The sequence below is a fragment of the Ranitomeya imitator genome, chromosome 4 (assembly GCF_032444005.1).
Source record: "Ranitomeya imitator isolate aRanImi1 chromosome 4, aRanImi1.pri, whole genome shotgun sequence".
In the NCBI taxonomy this organism is placed as follows: domain Eukaryota; kingdom Metazoa; phylum Chordata; class Amphibia; order Anura; family Dendrobatidae; genus Ranitomeya; species Ranitomeya imitator.
In genome coordinates this window covers 163,585,972-163,611,926 of record NC_091285.1, presented here as the reverse complement: position 1 = coordinate 163,611,926, position 25,955 = coordinate 163,585,972, and the positions used below count along the sequence as shown (strand labels likewise).

The window sequence follows — 25,955 nt, the reverse complement described above, 5'->3', positions numbered from 1 at the left end:
ATGGACTCAGATCCTGCAGTGCCAGACGTGTCCCACTGCTTAAGCCAGTACATGTCCGGGCCCGTCTGAAGTTTGCTAGAGAGCATTTGGATGATCCAGAGGAGTTTTGGGAGAATGTCCTATGGTCTGATGAAACCAAACTGGAACTGTTTGGTAGAAACACAACTTGTCGTGTTTGGAGGAAAAAGAATACTGAGTTGCATCCATCAAACATCATACCTACTGTAAAGCATGGTGGTGGAAACATCATGCTTTGGGGCTGTTTCTCTGCAAAGGGGCCAGGACGACTGATCCGGGTACATGAAAGAATGAATGGGGCCATGTATCGTGAGATTTTGAGTGCAAACCTCCTTCCATCAGCAAGGGCATTGAAGATGAAACGTGGCTGGGTCTTTCAACATGACAATGATCCAAAGCACACTGCCAGGGCAACGAAGGAGTGGCTTCGTAAGAAGCATTTCAAGGTCCTGGAGTGGCCTAGCCAGTCTCCAGATCTCAACCCTATAGAAAACCTTTGGAGGGAGTTGAAAGTCCGTGTTGCCAAGCGAAAAGCCAAAAACATCACTGCTCTAGAGAGGAGATCTGCATGGAGGAATGGGCCGACATACCAACAACAGTGTGTGGCAACCTTGTGAAGACTTACAGAAAACGTTTGACCTCTGTCATTGCCAACAAAGGATATATTACAAAGTATTGAGATGAAATTTTGTTTCTGACCAAATACTTATTTTCCACCATAATATGCAAATAAAATGTTAAAAAAACAGACAATGTGATTTTCTGGATTTTTTTTTCTCAGTTTGTCTCCCATAGTTGAGGTCTACCTATGATGTAAATTACAGACGCCTCTCATCTTTTTAAGTGGTGGAACTTGCACTATTGCTGACTGACTAAATACTTTTTTGCCCCACTGTATATACATATATGTGTTTCAATGATATATATATATATATATATATATATACACCTATTTTATGTGTACACATTTATTCCACCTATTCTATTGTAAGCTGTCAGTGTGATTTTACTGTACACTGCACTGAATTGCCGGCTTTTCTCGCTAACACCGCTGCGTATTTTTCGCAAGTCACACTGCTGGTCCGTGTGTAATCCGTATTTTTCGAGCCCCCATAGACTTGCATTGGCGATTTTTTTTGCGCAATACGGTAACAAACGCAGCATGCGGCCGTAGAAAGCCGTATAATACGGATCAGTAAAATACGGCAGATAGGAGCTGGGGCATAGAGAATAATTGGGCCGTGTGTAATGCGTGTTTTACGGACGTATTTAATGCGCTCATACGTCCGTAAAACTCGCTAGTTTGAGTCCGGCCTTACTGTGAGATAGTGAGACCCTGGCTCCTGAATGGCATCCTCCACAAAGCGCGTTTCGGCGCAATTAGTCTCTTCCTATTTCAATACCCCATTTGATCCTTATGATGCCACCCCCTGATGAAGACAAATATATGCCAGAAAGTGGAATAAACTATGCCATGCATCTGATTTATTACACTCTTAATAAATCAGGAGAATCTTAAGTTGGCCACATTATACAGCTTTGGCCGATAGTTCGGCATACAACCATCTTAGCAAACTCTCCTATACACAGTGCCCATTCAGGTCAACAGCCATCTTAGCTGACTTGTCCTTGCACAGGATCGCCCATTTGACTTGACAGCCATCTTACTCCCCCATACACCAGAGCGCTTGTTCGCATGCGCGTTCTTGTGTTCTTTAGAAGAAAAGTGGTGTCAACTGGCAGCGTATCTCCGGTAAAATAATGCAATGGGTTGTCCAAAATCGGACACATGTGCTGAACATCTTTTCCAACCATCAGTCGGCCGACACGCCCATACACATTAGATTATCGGCCGAACCCATCACAATGTTGGCGTTGTTACGGGTTTACGGCATCGTCTGATGCACTGGTTAGAAGCACTTCTCCTTCATCTTAAAGGGTGCAAGTTTCTATTAGCAATGCAGGGGTTAAACCGTTCATATTTGAGTCTCTGAAGCTTTCCTGCTTGGATAGTCTCAGCTGCTCAGTGTTGGGTACTCCCCTCTCCTATATATACTCGCCTCTGGCAATCTGGATTGCCAGTGTTAGTCTTAAACTGCCTGGTGTGGAGTGGAGGTGTCGGTTGTTGGTAGAGGCGTTTGTAGTGTATAGATCTGTGATTCTTGGTGTTTTGGCTGTGTGCAAAATCCTCATCCTCTCCTATTTGGTTTTCCTTTCTCCCCTGTGTTCCTCTCTGTTGTCTGTGAGTGCAGATTTGTTTGGGATTTTGATTTATCCCTGTACGCCTTCCTTATTAGTCTGGTTTGTGTATACATACACTATTACTCCCCACTCCCCTGGGTTGGGGAGTGGGACAGATATAGGTCCTATTAGGGTATGTGCACACATTGCAGATTTCATTGCAGATTTTTCCGCACGGATTTTGTACAGTTTTTGTGCGGATTCCTCCTGCGGTTTTAAACCTGCGGATTCCTATTTTGGAGCAGGTGTAAAATGTTGTGGAATCCGCACAAAGAATTGACATGCTGCGGTAAATAAACCGCTGTGTTTCTGCGCAGAATTTTACGCAGCATGTGCACTGCGGATTTGGTTTTCCATAGGTTTACATGGTACTGAACACCGCGTGGAAAACTGCTGTGAATCCACAGCCAAATCCGCAATGTGTGCACATACCCTATGTGCACACGATGTGGATTCCATTGCGGATTTTTCCGCAGAATTTGCAGGTAAAATGACCTGCGTTTTACCTGCGGATTTTGTGTGGATTTCACTTGCGTTTTACCTGCAGATCCACTGCGAATTTTGTGCGGATTTCACCTGCGTTTTTACACCTGCGGATTCCTATTATGGAGCAGGTGTAAACTGCTGCGGAATCCGCACAAAAAATTGACATGCTGCGGAAAATAAACCGCAGCGTTTCTGCGCGGAATATTCCGCGGCATGGGCACAGCAGAGTTGGTTTACACGGTACTGTACAACGCATGGAAACCTGTTGCAGATCCACAGAGCCAAATCCGCAATGTGTGCGCACATACCCTAAAGTTCAGCAAGTACTTGGGTCTTACCCATTCTATACTCCTTCCATTCAGGATTTTTCCATCCATTTGAACATTTTCCTATTTTTGTAGGGTCTGCCGTAAAAAAGCTCGGCTTTCTCATTGACTCCCATTATACTCGTCCTTACTAGACATGAGCATGCGAGTCTTAGGAATCGCTCTTTCCAGCAATGAGCATTTTAGTGCTCGCTCATCCCTAGTTTTCACCCATTTTAATGCCATGTTCCCATTTCTTCTGCTGTGTTTCACATCACACCTCATGCACCCTCAGTTTGGGGGCATAATCTCTATTCCCTATCAGAGCTGTGGTAGGAGACCCCGCAGACATGGGGAGAACATGCGTTTTACATGTACTGTCAGCATGTTTGCAGTGCTTGTCACCAGTGGACGCCACGTGTGCACATGCCCTATCCTAGCAGTGTGTGCTTTCTGATGACAGCTGGGCAGGATGTAGGATGATGGTCCCTCCTGACTGTGATCCGGCCAGGTGACGATCGCTTGTGATCACTGCACCCTGACATTAGGGATCGGTTGTAGTTTGGTGATGCGGTGCTGAGATCTGCAGTGCATCCAGCGCCCCCTGCTGCCCGTCCAGGCGCAGTGCAGGTGCAGAGCCCAGAAGTGGGTGAGGCCAGTGCCTAGCAAGCACTAGCGAGGGAGGAGCCCGGATCTGCTCGCTCTCTCTTCTCAGAGTCCCAGCTGGCACTGCAAAAAGGGATTTACTATTGTCTAAGGCAGCTAAGGAAAAATAGGACAAGCTCCCCTCACCTGATCTGCTGTAAGACAGACACAAAGGGAGCAGGCTGCAGAGGAGAGCATCATGTCCTACCAAGGCAAGAAGAACATTCCTAGGATAACAGTGAGTGCACGCATCCCTTGTCTCTGTAGCTGTCATGGCACTGTGGAGGGCTACACCAAGGGCTGGGGGTCTGGTGGCAGGGATGGCCCCCGTGGCCTGCCCAGGATTAGGCTAAGAAGGTGACCTCAGGGTATTAGGATCAGCCTCTAATCTGGCACCCTGGCAGGTGGACCCATCTCTATCAGGGTGCAGGTCAGAGACAATACATAGTATAGTAGGTGACATCCTGGAGAGGGGTCCTTGCTGCACCACCCATATGTCCATGGGAATGGACCTCATGCCGATATCTATGGTGTGATCAGCAGCCCCCATATACAGCTGGAACCTGATTTATTCCTGATTCCCATCCTATAATATCTTTACATCTAAGCAGGATGAGAACAGAACCCTGCAAAGAATGGGATCATGTATGGGTGACCTAGGGTTGGGCGTCCACGGCGTATATGGGTGACCTAGGGTTGGGCGTCCACGGTGTATATGGGTGACCTAGGGTTGGGCGTCCACGGCGTATATGGGTGACCTAGGGTTGGGCGTCCACGGTGTATATGGGTGACCTAGGGTTGGGCGTCCACGGCGTATATGGGTGACCTAGGGTTGGGCGTCCACGGCGTATATAGGTGACCTAGGTGTCCAGGTTTCTTTGGCCATTTGTCGCAGGTGCGATGCCATGCTCTGCAGCCAGTCATTGGCCTCCTCCTGATCAGCGGCAGGCCTGCCCCTCATTGTCAGATGGGCGATGTGCAGCTGGGCTTTGTCTGTGCTGAATTTAATTAGACCTTTGGTGGGGTGATGGGTGGGGGATGCACTGGGAGTGGGATAGGTAGCTGCTACTCCATCTTTACCAGCCAGACAAAAGGGTGATGAGCTGGCACTGGTTATCGCTGTGTCCGGGTGACATTCTTGATTATGTTTTGTGACAAGGATGCAATGTTTGTATTAACCCTCTGGTGGCCATGCAGAAGATGAATCCGTGACCTGAAGGTGCAGTAACGACAAAGGATTTCTATGGAATGCCCTACTGAAGAGATGTGACTGGTGGCACTCCGCCTGGCTGGCTCGCTGGGCATGTGTAGGTCCACAGAGCAGGCAGGTGCAGTCATCCAGAAGACATCTCGGTCTCTGCAGTCATTTGACAAGCCATTGCATTCTTGCAGAGTGCAGAATCAGTACAATGGGGGGGGGGTGCTCAGGAGAACCTCAGCAGCATCCATCTTGTCCTAGAAATGGACGCTCCCTCCTACAACAATAGCAGTATGAGGGGTGGGGGCTCACGGCAATAAGCGTAGGGTCTTTGTGTACAACATCACCCTTAGAAAATTAGGGTGGCATTCATACCCTGCAGCTTTGGGAATACCTTGCGGATTTTGCATCATTCCAGAGATGCTTGGCACACAGGTGGCATTCCTGGCACAGCCTTAGAGTCAGATGTGGGGAGAAACAACGTCTTCTTATTTAGAGGGGTTTAATGCATGAACGTGTCATCCCTGCAAATGTCAGTGTTGCTAGGCAACAGCCATGTAGTGTCTGGATGAGCCAGATTTGGAGTATGGAGCCTTTGCCCTCCATTTGCTGGGAGGGGAATTCGGAGGCGCGGCAACCATGGAGCACGTGTCTGGTTTTTAATATTTGTAATAGAGTACATATATAGGGAATCCAGATTGTCCTCGGCAGTGTTCACACAGAGTAAGGGTATGTGCCCATGATCAGTAAACCCTGAGGGATGGAGGCTGCGTACTTGTGCTACCCGCAGCGTCCAGATGTTGCAGCATAGTGGATGGGATTTCAAGAAATGGAAGTCTATGGAGAAAAAAACACCCACAAATGCGCGTTTTAGAAGCATCATTTTCATGAATTCACATCCACTTTGTTTAGACAGTAAAACTCAACAGGTTTTTGGCACAAAGAAAACCCCAATGTAAAAAGAATGCAGTATTCAGGCCTCATTGAGATGTCCCTTTTTCACAAACACGTACCCATTATTACCTAAGGAGCTGTTCACATGTCCGCGTTCTCTGTGTGTCTGCAAAAAACCCGGAGACATGATCCGAATCACAGATAAAAATGACCCATTCAAGTCTACAATCACTGACAGCACCGATCTCATCGTCTGGTTGGCTTTGTAAGAATAGGAGAAGGACATACTAATAATAATAATAATAATAATAATCTTTATTTTTATATAGCGCTAACATATTCCGCAGCGCTTTACAGTTTTGCACACATTGTCATCACTGTCCCCGATGGGGATACTAACCAAACACTGATGAAATTGGGATCCAAGACACTAATTTTATAATGAAATGTACCCCAATTGTACAACATGGGGGCGATGAATACTGCCACTGTATCTCTCCCCCACATGCAGCAATTGCAAGTATGCTGCTGCAGGTCGTGTCGAAAAATGAAGTTGATCAGGGGGCTTCGGAAATATAGGGTGTATTAGTGACCATTTGGTAAGATTTTATTGACCTGTTTGGAGGAGGTGTGACGCCAGGCACCCACACCGGGCACCCACACCAATCAGCTGTTAGCCGGTTCTGCACCCATCGGAAGTACATAGTGTACAGAGCCAGAAAGTTATAGTGTTATTTAAAGGGAATTTGTCACCTCATATTTCGTATATAAACTGCCGCCACCGCCATCAGGGGCTTATCTACAGCATTCTGTAATGCTGTAGATAAGCCCCCGATGTAACCTGAAAGATAAGATTAGATTATACTCACCCAGGGGCGGACCCGATGCGATCCAGTCCGATGGGCGTCGCAGTCCGGATCCAGCACCTCCCATCTTCATACGATGACGTCTTCTTCTTTGCTTCCTGTCGCGGCTTCGGCGCAGGTGTACTTTGTCTGCCCTGTTGAGGGCAAAGTACTGCAGTGCGCAGGCGCTGGGCCTCTCGGACCTTTTCTGGCGCCTGCAGTACTTTGCTCTGCCTTCAACAGGGCAGATAAAGTACGCCTGCGCCAGAGCCGCGGCAGGAAGACAAGAAGAGGACGTCATGGAATGAAGGTGGGAGGCCCCGGACCACAGAGGGTGACGTCACCGCTCTGCTTTCCGGCCGCTGTGCTCACAGCCAGTACAGAGAAGCACAGCGCCGGGGACAGACAGCGGAAGGTAAGTATGAAGCGTTTGTTTTTTTTAATTTTAGGATGGTAACCAGGGTAAACATCGGGTTACTAAGCGCGGCCCTGCGCTTAGTAACCCGATGTTTACCCTGGTTACCGGCATCGTTGGTCTGGATCGCTGCAGCGTTGTTTAGTGTGAAGGTACCTTAAGTCTAAATGTAGCCTTAAGAGGTATTCCCATCTCCAAGATCCTTTCCCAATATGTAGTAGGTGTAATAATAATGTTAGCAAATACCTCCAATTAGAAATGTAATGAAGATCTCCTGATTCGCTATATCGCTTACCCCATGTGCAGGGCATTGCGATAGCTTAGATATCCATGGTTACGACCATTCGTATAGTGACAGTTAGCTGTTAGTGGTCGTCACCATAGATACCTAAGCATAACAATGTAATGCTAGCCCCAGGAGAGCCATTGCCGACATCGGAGATCAGTATAACTTATTATTTTACTGGGGGTAAACATAAGGATTAAGAGGCGTTTCTCCGAGTAGTGGACAACCCCTTTAAGCATTAACCTATCACCATTTCTGACAATAATCAGTCCCTTTGAGGTAGCAGTCCCGGAGCATCTTTTCCCATTACTCTGTGTGGTATCACTCCTTGTCATGGCTCAGTCTGGTCCTGGCAACACTGAACGGTCAGTGACACGGTGTGTGGAGTGGGCCACACCCCAGCAGGTGACACCCTGCTGTCAATTTATTCAGAAATGTCTAGGAGGAATGGCACAAAGCAAAGTCATTAAAAAAAATATATTCAGAATTGTTATGTGGAAAAAGCAAGCAAAGTATTTACTAAAAGCGCCATTTTTAGGGGAGCCAATAGAGGGGCATAAGAGTCCATGGACCTGCATTCCCAGCTACTGATTGATAGCAGCATATAAAAGTCTTCCATCCATTGTAATAGAAACTCCGTCGTTGGGTGGGTGATACCTGGCAGAAGGAGTGCTGATTTATCCCACCGTGATAAATTTACAATACAGTACGCCTGTAAACTTGGGTACCCAGTAGCTGAAATCTGCGCCAGCCGTATAAACCTTCCATAGTAGAGCATTCCCTGTTAGTGTGTAGCGTCTTTTATACTTCACTGTGCAATTTAATTGACATCTCTATATAATAGTATTGGCTGGATGTAACGCCCTATCGCTGTGTGTGAATCCAGCCTCCTGCTGGTCTTTGTGCATCTATGGACACATTCAGGTTCTTCATTCACATTTCACTATAAAACGCATCACTTGTTGGCATAGAACAATACCCCGCCCGGTCCCTTAGGCTGGACTCCAGGGAGAGCTGACTATTCCGTTAATTTCACTAACGAAGCCTCGCTGCTGAGGGAATCTGGCTGGTAATAAGGACCACACCCTAGAAGATGCACGGCGAGACAGCGCTCGGCCACCTGTTACTTGTCTGTGCGTTTATCTAATGTATCTCCAGCAAATATTACATATCGTACACCATATGCAGATCTTCTGGTGAAACGATCTGGGGGGATTAATCTCACTCGTTTTCTGTAGAGAACACTGGAGCTTGCCGGTTTTACCACTTCTCTTTACCATTCGCGGGGTCATGCTTATTGGAAGGGACCAGCTAATTGCACTTATCTCACTTACAGTGGGGAAAATAAGTATTTGATATTTCGTATGTTTTCCCACCTACAAAGAATGGAGAGGGATGTAATTATTATCAACTGTGAGAGGCAGAATCTAAAAAAAATAATTCCAGATTCCAGAATATCACATTTTATGATTTTTAAATAATTACTTTGAATTTTATTGCATGAAATAAGTATTTGATGACCTATCACTCAGCAAGAATTCTGGCTCTCACAGACCTGTTGGTTTTTCATTAAGAAGCCCTCCTACTCTGCACTCCTTATCTATATTAATTGCACCTTCTTGAACTCGTTACCTGTATAAAAGACACCTGTCCACACAATCAATCAAGTTCTCCACCATGGTCAAGACCAAAGAGCTGTCTAAGGCCACCAGGACAAAATTGTAGACCTGCACAAGGCTGGGATGGGCTATAGGACAATAGACAAGCATTTTGGTGAGAAGGCAACAATTGTTATCAAAATTATTAGAAAATGAAGGAAATACAAGATGACTGTAAATCTTCCGCGGTCTGGGGCTCCATGCAAGATCTCACCTTGTGGTCTCAATGATTCTGAGAAAGGTCAGGAATGAGCTCAGGACTAAATGGGAGGACCTGGTCAATGACCTGAAGAGCTCTGGGACCACAGTCTCAAACATTACCATTAGTAACACACTACGCCGTCATGGATTAAAATCCTGCAGGGCAAGCAAGGTCCCACTGCTCACGCCAGCAGATGTCCAGGCCCGTTTGAAGCTCGCCAATGGCCATCTGGATGATCCAGAGGAGGCATGGGAGAAGGTCATGTGCTCAGATGAGAATAAAATAGAACTTTTTGGTATCAACCCCACTTGCCATGTTTGGAAGAAGAAGTATGAGTACAACCCCAAGAACCCCAAAAACACTCCCAACCATGAAGTATGGTGGGGGAAACATCATACTTTGAGGGTGTTTTTCTCCAAAGGGAACAAGACGACTGCACCGTATTGAAGGTAGGAAGGATGGGGTCATGTATCGTGAGATTTTGGCCAACAACTTGCTTCCCTCACTACATCGAAGGCGGGTCGTGGCTAGGTCTTCCAGCATTACAATGACCCAAAACACACAGCCAGGGTACTTAAGGAGTGGCTCCATAAGAAGCATTTCAAGGTCCTGGAGTAGCCTACCCAGTCTCCTGACCTGAACGCAATAGAAAATCTTTGGAGGGAACTGAAACTGAATGTTGCCCAGCGACAGCCCCAAAACCTGAAAAATCTGAAGAAGATCTGTATGGAGGAGTGGGCCAAAATCCCTGCTGCAGTGTGTGCAAACTTGGTCAAGAGCTACAGGAAATGTCTGACCTCTGTAATTGCAAACTTAAAGGTTTTTGTACCAAATATTAAATAGCTCTTTTTCTATTGAATCAAATAATTATTTCATGCAATAAAATGCAAATTATGTAAAAATCATACAATGTGACTTTTTGGATTTTCTTTTCAGCTTCTGTCTCCCATAATTGAAGTGTACCTATGATTAAAAATTACAAACCTCTCAATTCTTTGTAGGTGGGAAAACTTGCAAAATCGGCAGTGTATCAAATACTTATTTTCCCCACTGTATTTTCTAGTAAGTTTCCCCCTTTGTACCTTTTGTAGTAGGGTTATCGTACATTGTGATCATTTGTGAGATTTTACAGTCGGCATGAAAAGATCTTCATGTATTTATACTGTCCTTGCCCCTTACATCTAAAAAATAGTTCAAAAGGTTACAATTATTTGCTGAGTGGTCCTAAGTAATGATGAGCGAGCATGCTCAGATAAGGCGTTATCGAATAATATGTTCGAGTCCCTGCGGCTGCATGTCTCGCGGCTGTTAGACAGCCACAACACACGCAAAATGCCATTTCAACGGGTGGAGTTATCTTTTGGTTTGCACAAATGATCATTGTTCTCAGCAGCACCTCATCCTGTGTAATCAGGTCATGTGCTGCCAAGAATAACCGCAGTTGACCTGTGTAAAGAACAGAAATGTATGGAGTTCATACTGGACAGTCCCTCTTCAGGCCTGAATGCCAAACATTGACTTTCTGCTGAAGTCCGGATCAGTGTTCGGGATCAGTTCGTGGTGGTGCGGAGGAGAGAGATTTTTTCCGTTTCTTAACAGTTCGGGTATCCATAATTTTCAATGGGGTTTCGGGTTCTGGTGGAAGTTCGGGTACTGTACAGGTACCAGAATCCGAACTTCCACCAGTCCGCCCTTCCCTAGTTAGTAGTTGTTTGCAAACGCAATCTTAGACTGGATTAATTTGTTCTTGACGTTGGTAGAATGCCCGACACCAGATCTATAGAGATTGAACACAACCAGAGTCATGAAAAAAATTACTTGCTGCAAGGGTGTATCTCCAGTGATGTGACAAGGTGGCCATCAGTGTTCACACATCATGGTTTTATAGCATTGTTTTGAAAGGTTAATTTCTTGGTGTGATTTTGAAGAACTTGTCAGAGACGCACAATTAGACTGCCATGTGTGAACACAGTCCTAATCTCCCATTCTGATTCCTTAATATTACCAACATGGACATCTCCTAGTCCTGAAAATGTTCCATAGATTTAGCAGATGGTTGCCATTATTTTCTTTTCTTTTGCCCCCTTGTTTTTCCAGTCCCGTCTGTAACTTCAGCGGTGGCAGGTGTATTGTCTTTAAGAATAGACCTGTGTGAGAATGGAAGGGAACAGTCTATATTCTATAAGATGGGGGCAGGGCTGATGATCAGCTTGCCCTTGGCTCATTACAATAGGGGGGTTGGGTGGTGTAGCATTATCATGTAGTCTGGCGAGACAGGTCTTTTATCCCCCACAGAATTCGTAAGTCCCCTTTTGTGCATTACACGTATTAAGTCTATGGTAATAAAAGACCACAAACTTGATATTCATGAATATACATCTTGTGGGGGGATAATTTCTAAATATAATTAACCACATGGGGCAATTTAATGGCCAGTTGTACCCTAGTTGATGACGTGTTTGTGTCTTGTCACCAAGACCATTGATCTCAAGACATCAGTCCATGGTTTGTGGCACAAAGACGTAGTTGAGAGCTCACTGTAGGGTGGGGCTCAGCACGCTGCTTTTCTTTCATAAGTTATTAATTAAGTTTTTGTGACTCACTTCTTATAAATGGGAATTTTATAAGTCTTAAAAGGAGCTGAAAGTATAATCTATATAAAATAATATTTGGTGGATCTGTACTGGATATAAGGCAACTGGACAGTTACTGAACTGAACAAAGGGGCGGTCCTCTTTATTTTCTCAAATGTGTAAAAACAGCACTAGAATGTTTGAAAGTGGGTATTGTTTGCCCCAAATCCCAAGATTGCTTTGGCTCCACTTTACTCTGAATTCAAGCATCTTCATAGGCGAATAGGGGGCTGCTGAGTTTGCGTCGGGAGACCCCCAGCAGCTCCGATAATCCCAATCATACTCAGACCGTGATACTCCGATGTCTGAATTAAAGGGGTTGGTCACTATTTTTATAAGTCCCTTTCATATGAATTAAGTTATAAATTAGCTCTTTTGTACATATCTTGCTTTCCAAAATCCTTTTGCTCTGCTGGTGAAATCATCTCTGGCTGAGAATTGTCTGACTTCCTGTGTTGTAATGTCACATGTTGTCTGACTTCCTGTGATGTCATGTCACATGTTCACTGACTTCCTGTGATGTCATGTCACATGTTCACTGACTTCCTGTGATGTCATGTCACATGTTCACTGACTTCCTGGCTCTGGAATCTGTGGAATATATATATGATTTATTTTTTTGTAACTTGATAAAGATGCTCCAATGTATGTGTTCTCTATTCTGCTCACAAGTTACTGGTGAAATTCGCCATTCTCCAAAGAACCAGTCTTTTTCTAGCTCATTTTCAAGGCTGGATTGTGAAACTTCCAGATTACCATTTTGTACCTCATGTTTTATTTGTAACTAATGCTGGTACTGATTTATTATGATTTGTTTTTTAGGCTGATATTCTATTACTATACTTGTTTTCAGACATTTGTATTTGTAAGATAATGGCATTAAAAACAGGTCCAGTTATGGAATACTAGCAATATTTTAACTTTGAAAACCTAAAAACAATATTTACGCAAATATATAGGAGTTTTTAAAGGGAATCTGTTGACATGGTTTTGCTATGTAATCTAAGGACAGCATGATGTAGGGGCTAAAATGCAGTTTTCAGGGATGTGTCACTTATCAGGCTGAGTGCTGTTTACTTACAGTAAAGGTTTTCTCACTAAGACATTATTGCTCGGACTATGTGCATTCTGTCAAGGTGTCCGAAGCTGTCCCCCTCCTGTGATAAGCAGCTCACAGTCAATAGACTATGTACATAGGAAGCCTGGTGTGAGCGGGCTTAGCTTTCTCAGCTCTGCTTCATGATGCATCTAAGAACTCTGATTGTCTCACATCCGTGGCACCCAGTAATCTAAGGGATACATGGCTGGAATCAGGGTTCCTTGTCCTACATCATGCTGCACTCAGATGGGGTAGCCAAAACCTGCTGACAGATTTCCTTTCAGATGACACCGAGATGCTGATAACATTTAGCATGGTTTATCTGCAGAAAATGGGATACTTTATATATTACTTCACATTAGAGTTTTTATTGTTTCTTTCCTGTTAGTGAGTTCCTCAGGGCCCTTACATTGTCACAGATGTGTTGAGGTTGTACAACAGTGCCATGTTGTCAAATAGGACACGGTCGGACGTTTTTTGGTTTTGTAATGGTCTTTATTTTGCTATGAAAAGTTGTTTTTCTATTATATCCTCGTTGTATATACATATAGGGCCCAAATCATTATTGCATTTTCGTCCTTTTGTCTACTTTGTGATGTTTTTGCATTGCACCAAATTCTTCTTTTAATTTGCACTTTTTTTTGGTAAAGAGGTGGAGAACTACAGTCTTTATTGTGCACATCGATTTAAGCCGCTGAAATAGGTATTTGTCAAACACATTCTTTTTTCATATTTGCCTGTGAGCGGCGCTATCTCTTCTCGATCAGTGACAATCACGTGACCGCCCGGCTTCAGCCGCCACTGTTAACTGATGATGTCACGTTAACTCCTGGACTCAGGAGGTTGCGGTTGCATCACTGAGACGTGACTATGGCCACTTCCCCTGATTGACTGGGTTGTGGGTGGTGTTTGACCGAACATCACAGCCCAGAATCGAGCGCGCGCTGTTGAAAATGTTCCCCTCTCTTTCTCTGCTTTCATTGGCACATGTTTGCAGGCCTCTGACGATGAAAGCAGAAAAGGAGAGAGGAAAATCTCGTCATGAGCATCTACGCCTCTTTTAATGTATACCATTATTTAATTTGCCTTGGCAGCCGCTGCCTGGCATTTGTCACAATTGAGATTTCTCAGCCCAAGCCTCCTGCTTACATAAATCCCTGTGTAATATCAAATTATCCTTCTCTGTTATGATTACCTTACAGAACGTAATATTATTTGCAAATACTGAAACTCTACTCTGTATGCCCTTTACAAGGTCATAAATAAATATGTTAAAAAGAAGAGGCCCCATTACTGACCCTTATGGTACCCCACTGTTAATTGTGACCCACTCCAAGTGTGTTCCATTAATAACCACCCTTTGTTTCCTATCTCTGAGCCAGTTGTCAAGCCAATTACACATATTTTCCTATAGTCCAATTGTTCTAATTCTATGTACCGATTTTTTTGTGGCACTGTATTAAATGCATTTGAAAAGTGCCACATCCAACATCTTGACTTGGTCCAGTCTAGAACTCACCGCCTCATAGAAGCTGATCCCTCATTAAGCACAGCACGTTGGCTCAGTAGTTGGCACTTTGCTTTTCAACACTGGGGTCCTGGGTTCAAATCCCACCAAGGAGTTTGTATGTTCTCCACGTTTTTGCGTGGGTTTCCTCCGGGTTCTCCGGTTTCCTCCCACATTCCAAAGGCATACTGATAGGGAATTTAGATTGTGTGAGTCCCATTGGGGACAGCGATGATTATGTATGTAAAGCGCTACAGAATATGATAGTGCTATACACACAATGCATTGTAATTAAATAATAATAATAAACCCTTGTTGATTCTTGGTTGCGAGGTTATTTTTATTGAGAAACTCCAGGATAGTATCTTTCAGAAAACCCTCAAAGATTTTGCCCACCCTTTTAGAGTTTAAATTTACAAGTTTATAGTTTTCAGATGCAGAATTTAACTTATTTTTGAATATTGGCTCCACATTTGCTATGCGCCTCTCCTGTGTTACAGACCTTGGTATTGCTGTGCTAATGCTGTGTTTATCATCGTGCTTAAATCCTGGCGTACTGGGGGTGTATGCGATCCCGGCCCGATGACTTGTCTATTAGTGATTTTGAAGTGACGCCATACTTCTTGCTGGGTAAAGCAGGTGATATTTAATAGGGAATTATGGCATTCCTGATCATGTCATCTGTTATTAGAGAAGAAGATGTTTAGCAGATTGACAGTTCCCTCATCCTCCTCCATCATTTCTTTCAGATTATTTTTGAGGGGGCCAACACTATCCTATCATTTTTGAGTTTCTTACTGTCTATGTAGTTGAAAAATATTTTTGGATTCTTGTTTACTTTCTTTGGCAATTGGCTTCTCTGTTTTAATCTTTGCTTTCTTGATTTGATTTTTATACAATTTTATTTTTTTCTATAATTATTTAATGCTTCGTAACTAACCTCTTGCTTTAATTCTCTAATTGCTTTCTTTTTGTGATTTATTGTTCCTCGTTCAGCTGTATTTAGCCAAAATGGTTCCTCCTATTTCATGCTCGTATGCTCTATTAGTTTATATATTGGGCACAGATCTTATACAGAATGGTTATAAAAGTTTCCCAATGTGTCAGTGAGATCATCTGTTGGTCATTGGAAAGTCACCTTTCTGAAGTTTAAAGGGAACCTGTCACATCATTTGTAGCATCTTAAAGGGACTCTGTCACTTAAATTTGGAAGGAACAATTTTCAGCCATAGGGGCGGGGTTTTCGGGTGTTTGATTCACCCTTTCCTTACCTGCTGCTGGCTGCAGTATTGGATTGAAGTTCATTCTCTGTCCTCCATAGTGCACGCCTGCGCAAGGCAAGATTGCACTGTGCAGGCGTGTACTACGGAGGACAGAGAATGAACTTCAATCTAATATTGCAGCCAGCATACAGCTGGCGGGTCAGGAAAGGGTGAATCAAACACCCGAAAACCCCGCCCCTATGGCTGAAGATTCTTCCCTCCAAATTCAGGTGACAGAGTCCCTTTAAGTCTCCCTAGTGTGCAATGTGCATCACTAACATGTTTTTTTTTTTATTAAAACCGCAGCTGTAATCCTTAACAAAAAATACTTTATATACGGTAGTAATATCTAGCTGCTATATCTAGCTGCTCGTTTAGTCAAAGAGGTGTGCTTCATTTCTTTGTCAGGGTTGTCGCCACCCACGCAATTTGAATTATGATCATGGGTTTGCTCTGGCATCACTTGAAATCCTGCGCTTGTGCAGTGTGTATTGGAGAGCCACGCTTGCGTATTGTCGATCGGCAAGCCTCGCATACGCCGTGATGAGCGGCTCCCCACGCGTGCGCACTTAAGCTGTGAGTAGTTGCCAACTTCACTGACGCCGGAGCCAGGTCACTCACTATCTACACTATCTTCCTCTCCTGATAAGTAATTTCCCTACTCCAAACCCAGATCACAATAAACACTATTTTCCTCTCCTGTGCTTGCCCTCTGCAGGTCACTGTCTGCACTATCTTTTCCTCTTGTACAGTAATCGCCCTCTCTGAAGTCACTATCTTCTCCCCCTCTACAGTAATCACCCTCCCCAGGTCACTATCTACACTATCTTCCCCTCTTGTACAGTTATTGCCCTCTCCAGGTCACTATCTACACTATTTTCCGCTCTTGTACAGTTATTGTCCTCCCCAGGTCACTATCGTCCCCTCTTGCACAGTTATTGCCCTCCCCAGGTCACTATCTACACTATCGTCCCCTCTTGCACAGTTATTGTCCTCCCCCAGGTCACTATCTACACTATCGTCCCCTCTTGTACAGTTATTGCCCTCCCCCAGGTCACTATCTACACTATCTTCCCCTCTTGCACAGTTATTGCTCTCCCCAGGTCACTATCTACACTATCGTCCCCTCTTGCACAGTAATTTCCCTGCTCCAATCCCAGGTCACTATCTACACTATCTTCCCCTCTTGCATAGTTATTGCCCTCCCCAGGTCACTATCTACACTATCGTCCCCTCTTGCACAGTTATTGTCCTCCCCAGTTCACTATCTACACTATCGTCCCCTCTTGTACAGTTATTGTCCTCCCCAGGTCACTGTCTACACTATCGTCCCCTCTTGTACAGTTATTGTCCTCCCCAGGTCACTATCTACACTATCGTCCCCTCTTGTATAGTTATTGTCATCCCCAGGTCACTATCTACACTATCGTCCCCTCTTGCACAGTTATTGCCCTCCCCAGAACACTATCTACACTATCGTCCCCTCTTGTACAGTTATTGTCCTCCCCAGGTCACTATCTACACTATCGTCCCCTCTTGTACAGTTATTGCCCTCCCCAGGTCACTATCTACACTATCGTCCCCTCTTGTACAGTTTTTGCCCTCCCCCAGGTCACCATCTACACTATCGTCCCCTCTTGCATGGTAATTTCCCTACTATGTCTATGATCAGAATACCGTTTTATTTATGTACAGTATTCCATTTTTGCCTAGACACGCGTGCGCACTTAAGCTGTGAGTAGTTGCCAACTTCACTGACGCCGGAGCCAGGTCACTCACTATCTACACTATCTTCCCCTCCTGATAAGTAATTTCCCTACTCCAAACCCAGATCACAATAAACACTATTTTCCTCTCCTGTGCTTGCCCTCTCCAGGTCACTGTCTGCACTATCTTTTCCTCTTGTACAGTAATCGCCCTCTCTGAAGTCACTATCTTCTCCCCCTCTACAGTAATCACCCTCCCCAGGTCACTATCTACACTATCTTCCCCTCTTGTACAGTTATTGCCCTCTCCAGGTCACTATCTACACTATTTTCCGCTCTTGTACAGTTATTGTCCTCCCCAGGTCACTATCGTCCCCTCTTGCACAGTTATTGCCCTCCCCAGGTCACTATCTACACTATCGTCCCCTCTTGCACAGTTATTGTCCTCCCCCAGGTCACTATCTACACTATCGTCCCCTCTTGTACAGTTATTGCCCTCCCCCAGGTCACTATCTACACTATCTTCCCCTCTTGCACAGTTATTGCTCTCCCCAGGTCACTATCTACACTATCGTCCCCTCTTGCACAGTAATTTCCCTGCTCCAATCCCAGGTCACTATCTACACTATCTTCCCCTCTTGTACAGTTATTGCCCTCCCCCAGGTCACTGTCTACACTATCGTACCCTCTTGCATAGTTATTGCCCTTCCCAGGTCACTATCTACACTATCGTCCCCTCTTGCACAGTTATTGCCCTCTCCCAGGTCACTATCTACACTATCGTCCCCTCTTGTACAGTTATTGTCCTCCCCCAGGTCACTATCTACACTATCGTCCCCTCTTGTACAGTTATTGCCCTCCCCCAGGTCACTATCTACACTATCGTCCCCTCTTGTACAGTTATTGTCCTCCCCAGGTCACTATCTACACTATCGTCCCCTCTTGTACAGTTATTGCCCTCCCCCAGGTCACTATCTACACTATCTTCCCCTCTTGCATAGTTATTGCCCTCCCCAGGTCACTATCTACACTATCGTCCCCTCTTGCACAGTTATTGTCCTCCCCAGTTCACTATCTACACTATCGTCCCCTCTTGTACAGTTATTGTCCTCCCCAGGTCACTGTCTACACTATCGTCCCCTCTTGTACAGTTATTGTCCTCCCCAGGTCACTATCTACACTATCGTCCCCTCTTGTATAGTTATTGTCATCCCCAGGTCACTATCTACACTATCGTCCCCTCTTGCACAGTTATTGCCCTCCCCAGAACACTATCTACACTATCGTCCCCTCTTGTACAGTTATTGTCCTCCCCAGGTCACTATCTACACTATCGTCCCCTCTTGTACAGTTATTGCCCTCCCCAGGTCACTATCTACACTATCGTCCCCTCTTGTACAGTTTTTGCCCTCCCCAGGTCACCATCTACACTATCGTCCCCTCTTGCATGGTAATTTCCCTACTATGTCTATGATCAGAATACCGTTTTATTTATGTACAGTATTCCATTTTTGCCTAGACATGAAGCAATGTACTAAGGGGATTTCAATCGTCATAATTGTGAGCTACTTCATAAGTCAAACAGGCCAAGAATGTCCTTTTTATTTGCCTTCTATCCACGTTATTTGTTCAGTCATTCCTTATCTTCTTGCTCTGAGTATAATAAAAACAAAAGTGAACAGATCTTCTCCATAAGAATCAATTTGCTGTCACTTTGGATTTTACTAGGAAAAAATGACAGCTGCTATAATTGTGCACTATTGGCGCTTATAGTTCCCTTGTTCCTCTTGCGTGAAGACATTTGTAAATGGCATCCATTTGCACCCTGCCGATACCCGACTCATGCAGGTCCCACTGTAAACCAACAAAGTAACATTTACTGTATCAACCAAAGAAAAGTTGTCAAATCATAATTATCTGACGGGAAACCTGATTTATGCCTTTATTTCTCTGATCGCATTATAATTTGTTTTTCTTTCCAATTTTATAACTAGCTAAATATGAAGGGGGCGTGGCTCACATGCTAATAATGCAGAGCAGCCTAAAGACACGCCCCAGAGGATCCTCCTTGTAAAGACCATTACAATTAGCGCTAAATAAAAAGGCCCAGATATCTGGAACCGTATGGGGTTATATAAAAAAGAAAAACAGTGGAATACTCCGGGTAACATCAGGAATAAAATAAGAGCAACAAAAACTGTCCACTTATGATCTGATTCCATATAACTGTGCTGAATGACAGGAATCCTATCAATAGGTGAAGTCAATACGTAAAAGAGTTAATGTTTCCATATAGTCCTAGAGGACAGCATTTCACTCACCAAAATCCCCTTCCTCAAGCTGTCAGGAAGAGATAAAAGAAGACAACAATACTTGCGAGCAAAGACAAACAATGGGCCCTACATTCCTCTATCTTTTTGCGGTAAAAGATAAAATGAGGATTACTGCTGACAATTTTTATATAGAGCAAGTGACCTAACCTGCTGTAATCTAATATTATATGGGAACCTGAAACCAGTTCCTCAGGTAAAAGCGATATCAATAACTTGGAACAGTCAAAATACTACACCAAGAAAAAAAAAAGAGCAAAAATGCTGTGCAACTACATAATATAGGAAGGAATGTTTAGGAAATATTTTGAAAAAAAAGTGCCAAATTACAAAATAATGTCTTGATATTTCCTTATAGTAGTCAGAACTAATTTTTTCTGGTACAGCGTTCCCAATCCACTGCATTCACACAGATTTAAAGGGGATGTCTGATTATCACCTATCCACGGGCTAGACGCTAACTTACTGATCGGTCCTTGTCCCACTGCTGGCCCTGCAATCATCCCCGGGGGACACGTTTCTGATCCTCTCCTCGAGTCTTGACCTCTGCAACCAATCTCTGACCCAAGTGGCCTTTTTGCCATACAACACCGAAGCCAGTGATTGGCTGCAATGTGATTGTTGCTTTCAAGGATAAATGACCAGAGGGAGAATCAATGGTGTGGTGCTGGAAGAGAGAGAATGAAATTAGTAGAAATTAATTATTCATTTTGCCTTTTTTGCTCTGTCCGCAGCGTTGTAATTAACTTGGAAATCCTCTTTAGAAGTTCTTAATTTCTGTAGGGTAGGCAGGTAACCTAAACAAAACCTTCCATTTTGTGACCTATGACCAGCAAAGTGGTAGCCATTAGTCAATTTGATAGATGATTTTGTTTGTAAAAATAATTGTCCTTCTCAGCTGGCCGTTTTCTCCTGTGCTGGAAGACCCCTTAAGCTTTCATCTGTCATAGGGAGATCTGCAGCACAGTGGCTTAATCTAGGAAAATGAAGAATTACATAACTGAGAGTGAAATCTATTGGGACATGATTCCAGCTGACACAGGCAATTCTCCCAGGAGCTTTGCTTTCATTATGGGACCTCTGGAACTAAACATACCATAATTGCTTCTGGAAAGAAGCTGCCTACACCAGGAACTTAGAGACAAGATACATTTGCTTTTAATTTGTTCATTAGTCTGTAGCTGTTGTGGAAGGTCTGCTCGCTTAGCTGCTCCTCGAGGTAGACACAGGCACACGTGGGTTAAAGTCTCTGGGTGGTTTATTGTATCATAAACCCCAAAATGGTTACAGAAAAACAGCCTTTCTGGCTCAAAAGGAAATAAAAAGTTCATAAGCAGCCCTGCCCAGCACTTCTGGGCCAACGCATATAGCCGCTCTCAGAGGAGCTTCAGCCTAGAGGCTTGCTTGCTTCTACACAACAAAGACCAAAGAAAAAAAAATGGCTGGACATTTATTTCCCCAGCCACACCCTTGAGGTGGAGATATGGGGAGTAGGCTTCCCGCCCATCTCCTACCTACTCGCCTAAAAACCCGCCCCTAACTCCTTCAGCACATATCATGCTGGAAAGAAACTTATGGGTTTCTAGATCACGGAGGAAAGCAACCTTCGTGACACATATCTCCCCTCACATATCGTGTCAGTGACCCTGTCATTGTTCATCAGCTAAGCACCTTATCTACTGTATGTATTACAATAGATGGATAGATTATTATAACTTTTCAGCAGTACATGAATACATCGGCAGAACTACCATCACTATATGAATACCGCACCAGTTCCATCATTCGCACATGAATAGAGCACCAGAATCATCGTCAGTACATGAATACAGCATGGAGCTTAGTACAGTGATCATTGACAGTAAATGGTAAGAAAATGCTGGCAATTGTTCAGCCGTCATCAGATTGTATACCATACACGAACCATGGTACTGATTTGATGCAGCCAGTTTCACAAATAAACATTTACACCAAGTTACCTCAAAGGTGATATCTTCTCTGATTGTTCTCGCTCTCATCTCTTTTTCCTTTGTTTGGTCCAGACTCCATGATGACTTTTCACACCCACAGCTCGCTTTTGCAGACTACTCCTCTGTTTTTCTGTAGCACATCTCGCCATGGTGCTCTTAAATATAGCAGTGTCATGATAATACCCCCTTTATAAAAATATCTACCGTATGTAGTCTTAGCTGACACTATATCCATCTATAATGTCTCCTCTCTATAGCGCCAGTTCTATATTGTTCCTGTCTCTCCCATGTTGCCACCTCTTCTGTGCCCGATTTTCACACTGTTACATCACACTGTACCCCCCGTTATCTCCCTCTTTCCATACTTTGCTCCATTTTCAAGCTACCACCTCCATACCACCTGCCCCTCTCTATACTTCTCCCCCACCCCCCTATAATATGCCCACCATACTTTTCCCAAACACAACCACCCCCTCCTCCCCCAATTACAATGACAATTCTTTGTTTCTTCGGCTCCGCTGCTGAACACTTTCCATCACAGCAGTGATGTCACCAGCGTGATCCGGTAACCTCACAACATTGCTGCACGTCGTTTCGACCCTGGAACTACCGGCACCACCATTCATTTCTTCAATTGTATTCATGTCAGAAAGAAATGAAGAAAGCGATGAGACAATGTTATACCTGTCACCTGAGCCAGGTGTTGTTTCACAATCAGTTCGGAGAATAGGTCTAATCCTACCCCTGGAGGTTACAAAACGCTGCCTCCTAAGAGACTCCATGCACAACTGCCGTAGCAGTCCAAGATTGTGGTGTTTTCATGGTCGGCTTCATGATATAGAATACAATGGGTATTGTGTTCATATATCTTCATATATGCATGTACCATGGTCAGCCAAGCATGGACATCAACCTGCACTTGCCAAAAAATGTGCCCTGCCCCAAAGCTGTAAGATAGTATATCCTTGTTAAATACAGTATCATACGTGGAAACCAGTGGGGTATTTGATTCCATTGGCACGTTACACATTTTGTGTGGTCCGATCATTTTTCTTTGTAAAGTGCTCCCGATGTGGTAGAGCTGTCCCTCTAAGATACTTCTTTATAGCAAAATGCATTATACTATCATTCCAAGTGTCCCTGATGATGGGTCAGGTCCAATACTCTGCATCTGGAGATGTTCTGGAGGAGTCTCTTCGCTTAGTAAGAAGTCAGCCAAGTCAAACACCTAATCTTTAAAGAACTGTCTTTCATATGGCTTACTAATCTTCTGAAAGTCATATATTTTGTTGCCTCTAATCTCCTCTAATCCCTGGCTTCTCTCTGCCCACTAGAAATAAGAAATTCAGTCGATTTGGAGCACAAAGGATTGGTTTGTTGCTTGGAACAAGCTATGTTTTCCAAGTTTTTTTTTTGTAGCATGACCGGCTTTGTATGGTGTCAGGACATGTGAGGGAAATCAAAGACATCCTTGTTTATGGAGCTAAAGGACACGGCATGCGTGTTATTAACAAACTTATCAGAGACCCATCTCTCGCCTCCATCCCCACAGACTGATGTCAAAGCACACATGTTCTGAACCAGACCTTTCCATGCCATGGTGTGGGTGTAAAGCTAAAGATATGAGGTGATCAAAGAACCTACAAGTCTACGAACGGCTGTTGGATGGTGTGACCAAAAGAAAGGAATGCAGCTGGATGAGTGTTGGTTTAGGTCTCTGTGCCCTCTCCCTGGAATAGGTGGAGTAGTCTGTACTTGGGTATCTGTCTCTCAAATTCTGGTTCTTATGCTATAGCTTGGAATGGAAGTCATCAAGAAGAAATTCAAGCGAAGAAAAATGTAAATTACCTAACGGGCCATGTCTCCATGTCGCACATACCACTGCAGACTATGTCATCATATCTCTGATATGGGCTCGGCCTCCGCTGCACATTTTTCACATATGTACTTGATGCTACACTCTTCATTCCATTTACTTCTTTTATAAGTGTATTCTCATGTATGCTATGGACACTTAGTGTTGTAGAATAATATATTCATGCTGTCATGCTGACATGGAAAGCAAATAAGCTAATCCCAAAAGTTACATTCAAGTTTTGCCTAACTTTTCAGCAAGACAGTCATTTGTTTTTGCTTTGTGTTTCTAATTTAAAGAGCATCTGTCAGTAGGATCTCCTCTCCTCTGGACATGTAGGTCATAGGAGGCTGAATAAAATGAGTCCATGATATCTGTTATCTGATATTTTATTCCAGAGTAATCAACATTTCTCTTTTATATGTAAATGAGCTGTTAAGATCTGCGAACAGGACGCAGATCACCCTGAGAATCTGCCTCCAGAGCTTATTTTACTTGAAAGGAGGCGTTACCAGTGTGAGACATGTTACTCAGTAGAGCAGCCTGTCAGTCATTACATGTCCCGCCCTGGGAACACCCCCTTTCATATAAAATAAGCTCTGGAGGCAGATTTTCGGGGAGATCTGTGTCCCTAACAGCTCATTTACATATTAAAATGACCTGCATGCCCAGATAGACGGCTTAGGAGGGCTGATCCTACTGACAGATTCTCTTTAAAGAATAACTTTTGTTTTAATTTTTATTTCGTAAGTCACCAGTACATGAAACTTTGCAATTTTGTATTGTATCTTAGATTTTCACACTGCTGAGATAGGAAAGAAGAGTTGGTGCTTTGAAAATTCTATGGAGAAGGAAGGTGGAGGAAGATAAAGATTTGAAATGACAGGTGCTGTTCTCCATAGAGTTTTATGAGCACCAACTGCCATCTTCTTTCTTAGTAATGGGAAAATCTATTATCCGTGAAAATCTGTGAATTGAGAACTATCAGAATACATTTTCAGTCCAGGAGAATAAAGAAGTGGATTTCTCTAATATATTACAAAGCTGCTTACTTTTACTATTCATATATGAATTTAAAATATAAACGATGGGTGCATTTAAGGTTAGGGGACTTTTTGATGCACATCCTTCAGCCAAAGTTCTGTTTTCATCCAACAAAATTTGCTTTGGTCTGTCCTTTATAATGTCTCCCATTCCATGTCTTTCCACCATAAAGGCACCCAACAGTGTATATAAAGTATATATGTATAGTTGTATAGATCAAAGCAACATAATAATTTAGAAAAGTCTGCAAGCCATGACAGAAACTCCCAAATACATGCAAAATTCGGACAATTGGAGTCAGAACAACTGTCTTTAGAATAAAAAGATAGTATTTATTAAATAGCAAAATCGCATATTATGATCACCATTTACAACAGTACAGGCCCCCCGAAGAAGCCTACTTGAAACGCGCGTAGGGGCTGGCAGTCCATTTCCACACTAGGACCACAATGGGTGAGGATCAATCTTGTATTTATTAATGTGATTAGGTGTCTTTTGGGACATATACTGATTGTTACTATACGGCTTATATACCTTAAGAACTTGATGCCTCGGGTCGGATTTCTTTATTAGTGTGGATTTTTGGATTTGATACCTGTCCTTCATTTGTGTAGTTACTCTGAGATGATTATATGGTCTTACTCTTTATTCTAAAGACAGTTGTTCTGACTCCAATTGTCCAAATTTTGCACATAAAGTGCAGTATATTTATATATATATACACACGCATGCTAATATACATACATACACACGCATACTAATATACATACATACACACACACACGCATACTAATATATATACATGCACACACACACACACACACACGTATACTAATATACATACATACATACACACACACATACTAATATACATACATACGGTACATACACACACGCACACACATACTAATATACATGCATACACACACACACACACGCATACTAATATACATACATACACACACACACGCATGCTAATATACATACATACATACACACACGCGCATACTAATATACATACACACACGCATACAAATATACATACATACACACACACACACACTAATATACATACACACACGCATACTAATATACATACATACACACACACACACACTAATATACATACACACACGCATACTAATATACATGCATACATAGACACACACACGAGCATACTAATATACATACACACACACACGCGCATACTAATATACATACACACACACACGCATATTAATATACATACATACACACACACACGTGCGCATACTAATATACATACATACACACACACACACGCATACTAATATACATACATACACACACACGCGCATACGAATATACATACATACA

At 43.5% G+C, this 25,955-nt stretch overlaps 1 protein-coding gene across 2 annotated transcripts in view; it reads left to right on the top strand.

Annotated features, from left to right (window-relative positions):
- The window catches only part of DPYSL3 (dihydropyrimidinase like 3), a 220,980-nt gene that overhangs the window by 157,231 nt on the left and 37,794 nt on the right, over positions 1–25,955 (top strand). The window contains exon 1 of one of the 2 annotated variants that reach the window (XM_069764079.1): positions 3,495–3,933. The exons of the other annotated variant lie outside the window; for it this stretch is intronic. Coding sequence (XP_069620180.1) covers positions 3,895–3,933 — 39 coding nt within the window. The 5' untranslated portion in view covers positions 3,495–3,894. Of the gene's footprint in view, positions 1–3,494; positions 3,934–25,955 lie in introns of those variants that run through there. 2 annotated transcript variants of the gene reach the window in all.